The 14,449-nt window shown below is 48.7% G+C and overlaps 1 protein-coding gene across 2 annotated transcripts in view; it reads right to left on the bottom strand.

Annotated features, from left to right (window-relative positions):
• Positions 1-2,024: 2,024 nt before the first annotated feature.
• The window catches only part of Ark2c (arkadia C-terminal like ring finger ubiquitin ligase 2C), a 116,252-nt gene continuing 103,827 nt past the window's right edge, over positions 2,025-14,449 (bottom strand). The window contains exons 5-8 of one of the 2 annotated variants that reach the window (XM_039096778.2): positions 13,480-13,584; positions 13,119-13,214; positions 8,329-8,435; positions 2,025-7,893 (exon numbers count right to left, since the gene is read on the bottom strand). In XM_039096778.2, the coding sequence (XP_038952706.1) occupies positions 7,776-7,893; positions 8,329-8,435; positions 13,119-13,214; positions 13,480-13,584 (426 nt within the window). In that variant the 3' untranslated portion in view covers positions 2,025-7,775. The remainder of the gene's footprint in view (positions 7,894-8,328; positions 8,436-13,118; positions 13,215-13,479; positions 13,585-14,449) is intronic. The other variant, NM_001164505.2, reaches the window with a different exon arrangement.

Raw genomic sequence — 14,449 nt, forward strand, 5'->3', positions numbered from 1 at the left:
GATGTGGTTGTTTTCAACATACTAAAAAGTTTAGAAGTATAAAATAAAGGCCAATGAAACAGACAGTATTAATTATTCCAATTTTAATCAATGGAGAACGTGAGGCATAGCGAGTCTAGGTAACTTTTAGGTCATGTATCTACCAGGTTGCACGGAAGCCCACAGCAAGGGCAGAACTTCTCATCAAATGAATGCAGGGAAGAGCTCCATCCGCATCGAGAAAACGGGGGTGGGGGGGTGGGGGGGACACTCTCTGTGGTGGGTTAGGGCCTAAGGAGAACTGGCCTGACAAGAAAGCCATTCGGTACCGTGCATGTGTGGGTGAAGACGGGTTTGCATGTCTGAGGCAAGAAAGCCCCTGGCTTGGGGATGGAAAGGGCTTCTGGGGCAGGAGAAGGTGGAGACGGAGTACACTGCTGCAGGTGTGTCCTAGAGGAGCCCGGGAGGCTCAGGATTTGGCCCTCCATAGTTTGAGCATCCATTGTTACAGTGGCCAGAGTTCACGGAGCCCTGAGAGAATCTGCCCATGGGCTTCCTGAAAAACCACAGTCCTCCTGGCAGTGCCTTGGCAAGGCAAGGCAAGGCCAGTATGGCTGACTAGGGGGGTGGAGTGGGTGCCAAGTCCGGGAGGGAAACTGCTCCCTACCCCCACCCCACCCATCCCACAACCACACCCTGCCCCTGCTTCATCTGAAGTAGAAACAGGAGCTAGAAGGAGCTGGGTCTGTAGACACCTGAGTTAGAGCGCTAGACCTAGTTGCTGAGCCACTGACCAGACCCAAGAGAAACAGTGTTTTGGCCACATTCACCTAGCAGGCATGGCACCTGGTTGGTGGCAAGACAAGGACTAAGAAGTCGGGCTGGTGGGTTCCAAGGGAAGAAATGCAGAAGCTGATTAAATGGCTCATTAACATAATGGAACTTACAGGGTTCCGTAGCGGCGTGTCAATATTGGCTCATGTAGTGTACTAATGAGCAGTGTTAACACAGAGGACAGTGAGGGGAGGGAGGCTTCACAGACATCCCTACAATTTACCTGCCCAAAACCACTCTTTTAAAAATGTCTACTGCGGGAGCTGGAGAGATGGCTCAGCAGTTAAGAGCACTGACTGCTCTTCCAGAGGTCCTGAGTTCAAATCCCAGCAAACACATGGTGGCTCACAATGGAATCCAATACTCTCTTCTGATGTGTCTGAAGACAGCTACAGTGTAGTCATAAATAAAATAAGTCTTTAAAAAATGTCTATTGCCTTTTTTTTAGTTGGTTGCTCTGGTCTGTTTGTAGCTTATGAAATAAAGTGATTTTTTTTCTCAGTTCTCTGAGAACACACATTTTTGGGAATATCCCCTGGCCCATGAGTTCAGGCTCTATGACAGGGTAGAACCTCCCCCCCCCAAGGTGTGTAAATCAAGGTATGTTTTATTGCAGAACAAGTAAACAGTGCCCAGTTCAAACACACAGGACGTTCAAAAGTTGATCAAAACTGAGAAGGTCTCCCTTGAAAATCAATAAAGTTTGGAAAACAGGCCAGTTTGATGACTGATCTTTGGTGACAGGAAAGAGCCTATAGAGAGACAGAAAAGGGGGATGGTGGTGGAGGGTGACTGTGTTAGCCAGCTTCCTTTTGCTGGGTCAAACACTTGGGGTAAGCAATATTTAAGAAAAAAAGTTTATTTGGACTCATGGTTTTGGACATCTTGGGTCCACAATTGTCAGCCTGTTGCTTTGGGCCCAGTCAGGGGAGCAGAAAACTATGACAGGAGAGAGTGGCTGAGGAGGAGAAGGCTAAGTTTCCAGTATACTACTGGAGGGCCCAACCACAGTAACTAAGGCCCCACCTCATAAAGATTTCCTTCTTAGTAGCACCCAGCTGGGGACCAAGCAACCCATGAGCCTTTGGGGAAACACAATGACCAACTGAAGTTCTTCTGAAGCTTTCCCCACCCCCCACCCCCAACTCCCCCACCTTCCCCACCCCCATGCCTTAGGCAGGCACAGAAACAAACACTCTGCGCTCCTAAAGTGTAGTTAGCAATGCAGTTCATTTTTATTAGTTATAAATAAAGTACAAAAAAATCCACCCAAAGTGAATCTAAGCATTTACACAATTCCTAATGTCTCCGCCCATTCATTGATACACTATTGCTTTAGTAGTCATAATAAATATTTTTTCTAGCTTTCTGCTATAAAATAGTCTATGTAGCAAAATGTTGCACAGCACACAACAGAACAGAACGGCAGGAGGATTACAAAAATGGACAATCAACACTGAGGATAATCCTTTCACTTACCAGGGGCAACAAACAGCCCCTTGGAGAGCCTGGTGGGGCCCTCACCACAGCTGAGGGGAATAAAGCTCATCCCACAGGGTGGGGAGGCTCGGGAGTGGGGCATTACCAGCCAGAGCGGAGGGCCTGTCCTACTCTGGCCCCACACAGCAGCACGGCATGCCCACGCGGCGCTCTGCAGGGGGCAGTGTCTGCCAGGCCTGGCAGTGTGGCGATTGTGCTCCACCAGCATGGTGGGTGACTCCACAGGCTGTCTCCAAGAAAAGCAAGGCTCCGGGGCGGAGGCAGAAGAGAAGCTGGGCGGTAGCGAGCAAGACGCCCCATCACCGGGACGGAGCTGAAGGGCCACGCGTGGTCTAGCCACACGGGAAGCGGGTGTGGCAATCCCAGCTCTGTATTTTCTCTCCTCCGTGCCAGGACTATGCCAACCCATGGGGCCTCCTGTGGAGGGTGGAGCTACCCACCAGGCAAAGGCAGTGATGTCAAGAGCCAAGAAGGAGGAGGGGCTGAGTTAGGAGAAGAAGGAGAGAGGAAGGTCAGTGTGCCAGGGTTCCAGGCTTAATCCAGGGTCCACTTCCTCAAGGCCTCCTCACCATTGCTCACACAACTAGTGGAACTGGAGTCAGAACCCTCTAGGTCCACAGCAGGCTGTCCCTGCCTGCAGCCTCCGTGAAACGTTGGCATAGGGTTGGGGAAGTGCTGGGGAGAAAGCAGGATACAATTCTGCTCCCGGAGTTCTTGTCAGTGACTGGCATCCCAAACAAAAGGCTCCAGACAAGATTTGGAGTGGGGTGGGATTGGGAGGAATCCCTACCCCGTAGTCTGGATTCTCCTGTGGTAATCTCAGACTGACCACCTAACCTTGAGGTCCATGTTTCAAACCCAAGGACATATCTAACACCTGCAGAATGCCCTATAAAGAGTACTCTGGATGGCTGCTACAACCAGATCTCTAAGGTAATTAAGTCTTAACTGGATCCCTCCGTTCTCCACCACTGTCCTCATCTTCCTTCCATTCTTTCCCTTTTCATCTCTCCCAAGAGGAAGAGAGACCTACCTGTGTGATCTCACCTGGAACTGTGCCAGGTTCTTTCTTGGGCGATCACCCAAGAGATCGACCTTCTAGCCTCCCTCTCTCGGAGCTGAAGACTGACTCAGGTGGCCCAGGGACTGACTCGCCCTTGATCACCGGGAGCCTGCTGCAGAGCTGGTCTGAAGACGGAAGCCTTCTGGCCCCCACCTAATAAAACGGGCTTCCCCTGTCTTTCAGATGACCATGCTCATTCTGTCTGAAGGATCCCAGTTCTGAAATCTTAGGAGTGGGAGACCAAGTATAGCTTAGTAACCTCCGGTGCACTGACACTGTCCTCAGGGGACGGGGGATGAGTGGGCTTGGGAATGTAGGGACAGGAGGGAAGACAGAAAGCAGACTTGAGGTGGGAAGAGGCCTGGGGGAGGGGGTGGCAGGGGTGGCAAGTGAAAGGATTACCCCAGTCTGCTGACGAGTGCAAATTATATTTATATTATGTGCTAAATACACTCACTATATTGGAGCTTTTCACTAGATCACAGCATACAGAATCAAAGGTTTGCATTTCCTATGGAATGTATCCAAAGAGGCCAGCACCACAGTAGGACAGCTTGCAATCACACACCCTGATAGTTTGGACAAAATAAAGTTCGCAGACTTTTATTTAAAATGGTTTTTTTTTTGTTTGTTTGTTTGTTTCGCAGTTGTCATCGTACCAACGCATGCAAAGCATTCCACTCCCAGAAACGACGCCAAAATGAGGTAATAGGAGCAATAAAAAACATTAGTGTCCTTTCTAAATAAATAAATTATAATTAAAAATGCAAAACAACTATAAAAATAATTAAATAAGAACCCACGATATCTACAAGTTAGTCATAAATTATGATTGTTAAATATAAGGCATTTAAACTCACAAAACCCTGTAAACTAGCAACGTGCCATGTTTTTTATTTTTTTTGTGTTTTTTTTTCTTTTTTGTTTTTCTATCAGCTGAAATCGCTCTAGCATTTGCTCTACGCGCGCGCAGGAGATGAAACACAAGGGGGGACCTGACAGACGTTGCTACAGCCCCACATGGGGAATGTTTGTCCCACAGGCGGGGGGGGGGGGGGCTTGGGGGATTTCTTCAGGAAAAAAAGTCTGGTGCTTTTTCTTCACCATTGAAAAAACTGTGCTTGTTCGGTAGGCGTAGTTAGGAATGCTCGCACGGAGGCTGGGGGCCTTTGCGGAGAGGAGCTTGAGGCCTGTCACAGGTGGTGGCGAGGGTGACCAGGGAGCCTTGGCAGGTGGAGGAAGGTGCAGCCCCAGCTGCCCTCTGCCTGTGCCCAGCTGGATTCGTGGCGTTGCGTTGATTGGTGTCCTAGGTGGACCTGCTGCGCCATGGCTGCGGTTAGGAGGCCCAACTTGTCAAAGGCACTCATGCGTCTCAGTCAGAAAGGGTCTGAGTCCCTTGAGTTGAGCAGGAGAATTGCATTATGTCTCTCCTGGAGATGGCGGATGTGAGATGCTGAGGCCTGGCCCTACCTCATTTCCACTCTTCTGGCTTCCTGACCAGTCTGAGGACTGAGCAGAGGCTTTTTCTCCACCCAATCGGCTGCGCCGAAACGGGAGGTGGGAGGGCTCTAAGTGCTGCTCCAGGGCACAAGGACCCCAGGTGGGTGGGAAGGGGAGGGGATGGAGGGTCAACCCCTTCCCTGCCCAAGTCCTAATGTTAGCCTGGGGTTCAAAGAGCCCGCACAAATGGAGCAAGACGAAACCATCCCGCCCTCTCCTGCCTGTGTGCTGCGGCCTCAGAAGCGGGTCTGCTGAGAGCAGCTCTACAACTTGAACGATGTGTTGATGTTAGGCAGAATCACAGGATGTGTTTTGGGAGAAATTTAGGGAACATCCAATCAACTTCCTTATGTCACAGCTGAGGAAGCTGAGGCCCAGCAAGCCGTTGGGGTGTGGACAGGGGTTCCAGCATCTCCCAGTTTGCCACTGAAGAGCCAGGACTAGAATCTGGGACACTGGTTCCAGTTCCCTCCTGGGTCCCTGCCAATCCCCTTTCCCTCCCAGCCTTTCAGGAAAGGCTCAAAGGAAAGAACAGAGAGTGGCCTCAGAGAGCAATGACCCACCTGGACCACCCCAACGACCCTCTGAGCCACAGCCATCATCTGAGGACATCTTGGTTTGGGCACAGCCAAAAGGAAGCAGCAGGGAAGAAGTCACAAGTTCTTGTGGCTTTTGGTCAGCAGCGCTCTGACATTCTGACTTTCTTTCCCCAGCCAGCCTTTATGCTGGAGGCGGTGTTTACCACGGACAGCAACCAGAGCTGACCAAGGCCCACACTCAGTACTCCTGACCTTCACCATAAGCACTGTTGGCTGTTCCTCCATGCCTCAGAGTTCCAACCAGGCCAAGATATCGCCTGAGCAATCATCTTCCACATCACTTGCCCCCTTCCTGGCCATCGGCAGTCCACAGGGATTCTCTGAGACACCAGAGTAGACAGGCAGCCATTCCTTCATGATGTTTGTCCTGGAAGGATCTCTCTCAAGTCCAATCAGCCATTGTCATTTTTTGGTCACGATTCATCCTCGGCTCACTTAACTTGGTGGAATTTCTCCTTTTATCTCTTAGCATACGAGGGCACTGAGATTGGCTAGGGTTGAGGTCAGGGTAGATTCTGAGAGCAGTGCAAATGATGGGGTGGGAGGAGGGGCGGAGGGAAGAGGGGAGGAGGAAGGGGAAAGGGGGAGAGGGAGGAGGGAAAAAAGGAGGAGGAAGAGGAGGGGGACCTGGCATTTTCTGCACACGATTAAGAGCTACAGTCGGGTTAGAATTTGGCAGATTTCCGCCACCTCCGCCATTCTGTCCTCCCATCTCTCTCAGTGGTACAGAAAGCAAACACTAATACTGTGTAACTTGGGACTTTTCATCTCCTTTTTCACTAAACACTCAGAGGCTCCCATGAGAGAATAGAGAGTACAGAAGGGGCTGGATGGTGTTAACTCTCAGATCTAGGTGAAGTAGGAGGAGTGGGGGAGATGGGAACACACGGTTGTTTCTCCCCAATGGAAGGAGGCGGAAACTGAGGCACAGAGAAAGAAAAGGAATTTCCCAAGATTTCAGTAGAATCAGAGGATCACGAAGCTAGGGGCACCGGCCTCCCAGTCCAGCCGAGGAGCCTCGCAACAACGGCCATCTCTGAGGGTCTGTCTAATCAAGCAGGATCCTGGAGGAGGCTCAAGTTACTCCCAAGGTTGTAGACTTGACTTGAGCCCTAAGTGCTTACTGAGAGCACTTTAGCCAAGGCCGAGTCTACACTGCTGAAGCTATTCTGTCTGTATCATCTGGTTAATTTTTATTTTTTTGCATAGGGAGGCAGCGGCTACATTGCCTCTTTGTGGCAAGGTGGGAGCTCAGGATAGAGAGTTAGGAACTAGGGCGAGCAGGAGCTGCTGGCTCCCAGGAACGTGGGGTAGGCTGTAGCTCGAGGCATTATCCTTCCTGGTTCCGTGTGGAACCTAGGAAAGCTGCTGGGGCTAAGCCACAGGCCCGAAGACTGGGGAACCCTTGCAAGATGGGGAACCCGTTCACTGAACCTCCTCCCCTTGCCTGAAAGCCTCAGAAACCCAGTGAGACCGGCTGCTCCTTTTAAGCCCCACCCCCTTCTCAGATGCCCCTCCCACATACTCCGTGCACTGTAAACATGAGAAACAAAGCCCAAGGGAAAAAAAGAAACAAAAACAACAAACGAGGACCCCCCTCCCGCCTCCCAACCTGGGTGAAAAATTATCAACTTTTTCACCGTAAACAGGATTTGGCTTTTTTGTTTTTCACCTTTGTTTTTTTTTTTTTTTCTTTTTTTTTCTTTTTTCTTTTCGCTCATAAAGACGGGAAGATTGGGGCTGTCGTTGGTTGGTTGGTTCAGTCAGGCACCAAAACAAGAAACTCAATGAGAAATATTTGGTGCGAGTTCAGTAATAGCGACATGTCCACCACAGATGACAAGAGCACCACACACGACATTTTTCTTAAGCTAACATGCTCTGGCTGCCATCCACAGAATAGCTAGAGACCCCTACATGGTTTCTACGTGGTCAAGAGGTATATACACAATCCCTCGAAGGACAGGACTGAGGGGCCGATCACCAGCTAGTACCCTCGCGATCGCCATCTCATCTAGTCCTCAGCAGCCGGGCCCCCCCTTCCCGCCCCTGCTCTGGGCACGGCCAGCTCCCTCCCCGCTGCACAGCAAGGCGATGAGGCAGTCACCATTCCGGATGGGTGGGTCCTCCCTACCCCTCCTCTCCCTCAGACACCTCTACCAACTCCTCTTTCCACAAAATGTGCTTGCAGGCTTCTTCTCTACGTCAAATGGCTCAGAAGGCAAAGTTTGGCTGCAAGGGCTATGGCCGTGGGGGGGACCTGGTGAAGGAAATGGGGCGTCCACTGGCTAGCTCCTCCCTCAGCTGTCGGCTCCCAGCTGTGTCTCAATGTCCACTCGGCAGATGGGGCACTTCTTGCTCATGGCCAGCCACTGGTCCACACACAGTTGGTGGAAGAGATGCATACACGGTAGACGTCTGGAAAAAAAGAGAAGAGTCAGGTGACCAGCAGCAGGGGCAGGGGGATGGGGACCACTGAGGATTTGATAAAGCAAGCTCTTGGAACCCAGACCCTGGGGTGAAGCTGTGGCTGAGGTGGGAAACCATGACTGGAAGTAAGTCTGAGTTCTCTTCCATAAAAGCCTTGGCTTTGTCCTAGACCCATCCAAGCCAATATCACACGCTGTCTCCCTGACTTCGTGCTCACAGTTACCACATCTAGAACATTCCTAACTTTACTAGTGCAACTGTGAGACACCATTAGCACACTTGGCACCCTGAGGTACACACCATGCGTGTGCCTCCTTTCTTGAATATGCGGGACAGTGACTAGTCTCTAATATCCCTGAGAGAAATGGGGGGAGGGGTGTCGAGGGAGGGGGGATGTGGAGAGTCAAGGAACCGGCCTCTTACCTCACATCTTCCCCGTCCTCCAACATAGACAGACAAATTGTGCATTTCTCATCTGTGTCTGACTCCTCCCCTTCATCTTTCTTGCCCTTGCTGTCCTGGGGTCTTCGCTGTGAATACAGAAAGAAAACGGTTTTAGTCACATGGTACAGAGTCTTGCTGGCAATTGGCTTTTGCCTCCTCCCACTCTGGTAGTCTCTCCATTCCTTAGAAGCCAATCTCTTTAAATCCTTACCCCAACTCTTCACTCTTGTTTCTGGAGAAAGTTAAAATCAGCTAAGGAAGAGGCCAGCAGACTGGGGTGGTGGTCAAGGGCCCAGTGTTTGCAAAAGAGACAGGGTCTTAGTCAGTCTGCCTTTGCAAAGCTATGGCGTGTGGATTTTGGCTTCCCCTGTCTCCTTCACATTGACTGCTTCCTCTCATACCCTGTTCAACATCCACACCAACCTCTAGGTCGAGAATTCTTCATTCACTCATTCATTCACTCACTCATTCGTTTACTCATTCACTCACTCATTCACTCACTCACTCATTCATTCATTCACTCAGTCACTCATTCATTCATTCACTCAGTCACTCATTCATTCATTCACTCATTCATTCACTCATTCACTCATTCATTCACTCATTCACTCATTCATTCACTCAGTCACTCATTCATTCATTCATTCACTCATTCATTCACTCATTCATTCATTCACTCACTCATTCGTTCACTCATTCACTCAGTCACTCATTCATTCATTCACTCATTCATTCACTCATTCACTCAGTCATTCATTCACTCACTCATTCATTCACTCATTCACTCATTCATTCACTCAATTCACTCATTCATTCTCTTTCCCACTAATGTCTGTTCATCTATACTCTCATTATGAACACAAAATTTCTCCACCACCACAATCTGAACCACTGTTTGACAACAGTTAAGAACGCTGCAGAAAGCTTTTACATGGTACACGTGGCCAAGTGCAAGACATGCCATTGCTGCTTAATCAATACTCTGGAGAAGGAGACAGCTAACCATTAAATTAAATTGGTCCACTTTCCATGTCCCTGTCCCCAACACTACAGACATCGGATAAGTCTGAGAGGGACCACAGAAGGAAAACCATCCATTCTGTCCTCTCTCGAGACAAACTGCAAAGTCATTTTCCAAAGAGTCATAAGATGAAGACCAGAGATTGACCCTGGAGTCAGACCCACGTGTCAGGATTTCCTACTCTGGTGGGAAGTGCAAAAGTTCCTACTCTGATTTAGCCTTGTGGTGCTCTCCCGGGGATAGAGCACACAAGGAAACCTACTATTCCTGATCGAGGCCTGGCTCATGTGCCCCACGGCAAATGATGCCAAACTTCTGCAAAGTCCCTCTATCCAGAAAACCAAGCTGTACCCATTGTCCTATACATTTGCCACACATGTGTTTTTAGTATTAACAGAGTCAGGATGGTCTGCCTGCTGAAGGGTCTGCTGTGTTTGTGGGAGGACTGGCCCTGCAAGAGAAGAATTGCCCAGCCTAACTGGTTTCCACCCCAACCATACGCCCGGATTCTATTGCTCTTCACCGTTTTTCATGACTTCCTTCTTGTGTCTTAATTTCAGATCAACAGCGTCTTGTTTAGCTATTTTTAATATTTATCTCTCTGTTTTCACATCATATTTTTTACTGTCTGTAATCTCTTCGGTCTTTCTTTTCCTCCATTGTCTACAGAACTTCCTTTTTGTTTTGTCGGAAGTTGTTTAATATACACGCTTCATCCACCTTTCATTCCATCAACATCTCTTTTTAACTTTGACAATCTTGATTTTTTTTTCCTCCGCCTATGACTCCGCCTCCGCCTCCGAGCCCCCCCCCCCCCCCCCGGCCTCTGCCTCCTCCTAAGCACCCGGATTAAAGGTGTGCTCCACCACACCTGGTTTGATAACCTAGATTTTTAATCTTATACTTGGCTTTCGTTCCTCTTCCTACTTCTTGTTCCTTTCGTATATTTTGATTGTATTGTCTATATTTTCTAGTTTTATCAGTAATAAACATACCTTTTAATCTCTTGAAATTTTTGACTGTTTTGAGATTTGGGTCCTAAGCCTTTGAATGTTTTCTTACCTTACATTCTCCCTGCTCCTTCTCTTCAGTGTGCTTCCCCTGGTGCTTTCTTGAGTTTTAATCCCCTAAATTTATCCATGCCCTTTATCTCAGGGACTCACGGTCCCCACTTGCTTGAATTGTGTGGGATGGATTAGGAGGCGTGGCCACCTAATTTAAAAGTCCACTACACTGCATGTTGCAACTTAGATGGGGTACTTTATCACCTGTTTTATCGCAACAGGTTTATAATTTTGTACCTAAACCGGCTTTCATTTTAAGTTTGTATGCCATCTTAAAAAACATCTTTTAAGTCTAGAACACCTTCTTTAATATTAAATGATTTAAGCTTAATGGTGAGACTATGACTAGTCTTTAACCCTGGTAGAGATTTGAGAAAGGGATAGATATTTGGGTATGTGGGAAGTGTAGGGACACAGCTTCCATAATTTACACAGTTGGCAGCAAGGTTTCTCTGAGTAGCCCCAGAACTCTGTTGACAAGACTGATCTCCAACTTAGAGAGCTGCCTGCCCCAGCTTCTTGAGTTCTGGGAGTGAAGGCATGTGCTGCCGCCACCCTGCTGGATCTGAAATGCTAAGTGTTTGTTATATTATTATTAATAATAATAATAATAATAATAATAATAATATAATGCACAGTCCTGATTTTAGAAAGTGACTGGACCCACAGGGGTTGGATTTATTGATTGATTAATCCACGATGCATTCCTAATTCGATGGCATTATTAGGCGGAAGGAACCAGGAGGTAGGACCAAGTTTAAGGAAGTAGGTCACTGGGGATGTTCCCTGGAAGGGGATGTTCCTTTCCCAGCATCCCTAGACTCTCTCTGCTTCCCAACTACCAGGACACAGGCCTAGAAACAGAAACAAGAAGCTGTGGACAAACTTATGAAATTCTGAACCTGTACTGGCTGGTTTTGTGTATCAACTTGACACGAGCTGTTGTGTCAAGGAGCCACCCTTGAGGAAATGCCTCCATGAGACCCAGCTGTAAGGCATTTTCTCAACTAGTGATCAAGGGAAGGAGGGTCCAGCCCACTGTGGGTGGTGCCATCTCTAGGCTGGTGGTCCTGGGTTCTATAAGAAAGCAAGCTGAGCAAGCCAGGGGAAGCAAGCCAGTAAGAAACATCCCTCCATGGCCTCTGCATCAGCTCCTGCTTCCTGACCTGCTTGAGTTCCAGTCCTAACTTCCTTTGGTGATAAACAGCAATGTGGAAGTGTAAGCTGAATAAACCCTTTCCTCCCCAACTTGCTTCTTGGTCCTGATGTTTTGTGCAGGAATAGAAACCCTGACTAAGACAGGACCCAAATGACTTTTCTCTCATTAAAGTTGTTTTTCTCTGGGATTTTGTCACAGCGAAGGGCAAGCTAACAAACCAGAGATCCCTCGTGTGTTTTGGTAAATGCCTCATATCACCTGTTCATACCACGATGCCACACAAGACCACTGTCTGCACTGAAAACTTCCTGGCGCTCTGCCTCTTCCTTCCCTCCACGATGACCATCACTGGTCCTTTGGGTTTATTTTATTTTATTTTTAACCTTTTCTGTAGTATTGTTCTCTAGAACATATAGTTCAGAGTATGTGGTTTACAGGGCCTGTCTTCTTTCACTACGTAGTGTATATTAAGCTCCCTTGACACTTTTGACGGCTTATTTCTTTTTATTGTAAAATAACAATCCACCGTGAGTGTTTACCTACTCATCCATTAAAGAACATTTTGGCGTCTTCCAAGTTTTCATTTGTTTTCATTGAAATAATGTTTTAAAAGCTTGGATTTCTGGATAACAGCCCTCCAGGCAGATTCTAATTCGAAGGTCAGTGAGAACAGGCCCTAGTTCTGTAACTTTCAAATATCCCAGGAAGAGCCCAGTCCCACACAGTACAGAGGCATTCCTTGTCCGTTCATCCTTATGTAATTGAACTGTGAATTATTTTCTAAGGTGCACATTAGCCTTGTGTGCAGGAGCCCCTGTGCCCACAGGACTGATACAGTGTTGGGAGCGATGCCCTTGAAGCCCTCCATTATTGATGTTATTATTATGGTTAGCGTTAAGTATGACTGGGTTCATGGAAAATCCTCAGCCAGCTGCAGAAGACTAATAAAAATCTGGTGGTCAGGATGAATAATGATATGATAAAGTTCTGACCTTGCTGAGACATAGATCTGATGTCAGGATGCCCAATGTGATGACCTGTAACCTTTCTGAGAAACCAACATCCTGTTGACATCATCTGACCACATGAGTACTGTGTCCTTGGCCTGTGAAAATGTTTCCCACTTGCCCCCTCTCTCTGTTACCCCTGTTATGATATAAATTCAGCCTTGGGAAAAAATAAAATTGTTGCCTTGATCAGACTCTTGTCTTGGTGTCCTTCTTTGTGTCTCTTGTCCCCCATTCTCATCCAGGTACCCTCAGCACCCTCGTTGACAATACAGTGATGCTCCAGCCAACATCCACACATTCAACCTACATAGGGCTCTCATCCTCCCTCCTGACTGCATCCGAGGTGGACCAATGAGAAAACCCTGAAGCACCCGACAAGCTGTAGAGTATCTAGACAGAACAAAGGCTCCTGGCCTTTGGTCTGTGCCCCCAGCAGACAGCGAGGCTGGTTCAAGCAGACAACAGACAACTCCCTTCCCACCCCCTGACTGTAGAGCCAGCCGGCACAGCCTCACCTTCTTATACTTGTGGGGAAAGGTGAACCTCTCAATGGTGTTCTGTACAGCTCCTCGGGTCACGTTTCCCAGCCTGTCCTCGAGCTGCAGCAGCTCCTGTGAAAAGGGAAACACAGACACATGCGCTTGGTGTGCACAAACACAGATAAACATACGTGATGAGCGAGTGGGAAGATATGTGCAGGAAGCCGGCACACTGCCAGCAGGAAGACTTGTCTGGCGTGGAAACACCGCAGTTTCTCTTTGTGCCCTCTTTCTCTCTTACTTTCAACCCGAGGGCTCCCCACCACCCAAATCTATCCACTAGCCAGGTCAGGCAGAGAGAGTGGTCACCTAGTCAGTGCCCTACTGGGCAACCTACCTCATAGCTCTCCCGAACTGCGGAGGTGTGCCGGCTAGGATTTAGTCCCTGGAGGGCGAGGAAATGAAGCTGGGGGTAAGGGTAGTTTCGAATTTCATGGACAACCTGAGAGGGCGAGAACAGAGTGGATAGAATGACTCTCCCAGGCTTCTCCTAGGCCCAGTGAGCAACCTCTCCTGCCACAAGCGCCAGCCAGCACACCCGGGACCTGCTGCAGTCAGCAGGGCAGCCCCTCCTGCTCTTGTGTTCTACCCAATTCATGCAGAGCCAAGCTTGTGCGCATGTGCGTATTGTGCATTCCCGCAGTGACAGCATCGGAAGGGTTAGTCACTAACACAGGGACACTTTCCCTGACTGAGCACCAACTACACAGTGGTGCTGTTCTGAACACCTCCCCCACCTCAACTGATGGAAACTGCAGGAACATTATAACCCCCGTCCTACTGATGGGGTGAATAAGGCGCCGGTAGATTAAATAATTGCCTCATGCAAGCAAGCGACCGAGCCAAGACTCAGACCCTGGCAGCTGGGTGGCAGGAGCCTCCTCTACTGTCTCCAAGAGCAACAGGATGGCTAAGGGTCAGCACCAGTGCCAAGGACAAAAGAGTCAGCCACCTGGTAAATAGCATTGTAATGCGGTGTCTCTAAGTAAAAAGAATTTTTACAAACCCACAGTGAACAAAATATTAGTCTTTTAAATACAGACTGTAGTAGTTCAAATGAGAACGGCTCCCACAGGCTCCCGTGTTTGAAAGCTTGGCCCAAACAGAGTGGTGCTATTAGGAGGTGTGGCCTTGTGGGAGTAGGTGTGGCCCTGTGGGAGTAGGTGTGGCCTTATGGGAGTAGGTGTGGTCTTGTTGGAGGAAGGGTGACATTGAAGGTGGGCTTTGAGGTCTCTATGGTCAAGCTACAAGCCTAGAGTGGCTTACAATCTCCGGCTGTTCGTGGCTCAAGATGCAGAACTCTCGGC

The sequence above is a fragment of the Rattus norvegicus genome, chromosome 18 (assembly GCF_036323735.1).
Source record: "Rattus norvegicus strain BN/NHsdMcwi chromosome 18, GRCr8, whole genome shotgun sequence".
Taxonomy (NCBI): domain Eukaryota; kingdom Metazoa; phylum Chordata; class Mammalia; order Rodentia; family Muridae; genus Rattus; species Rattus norvegicus.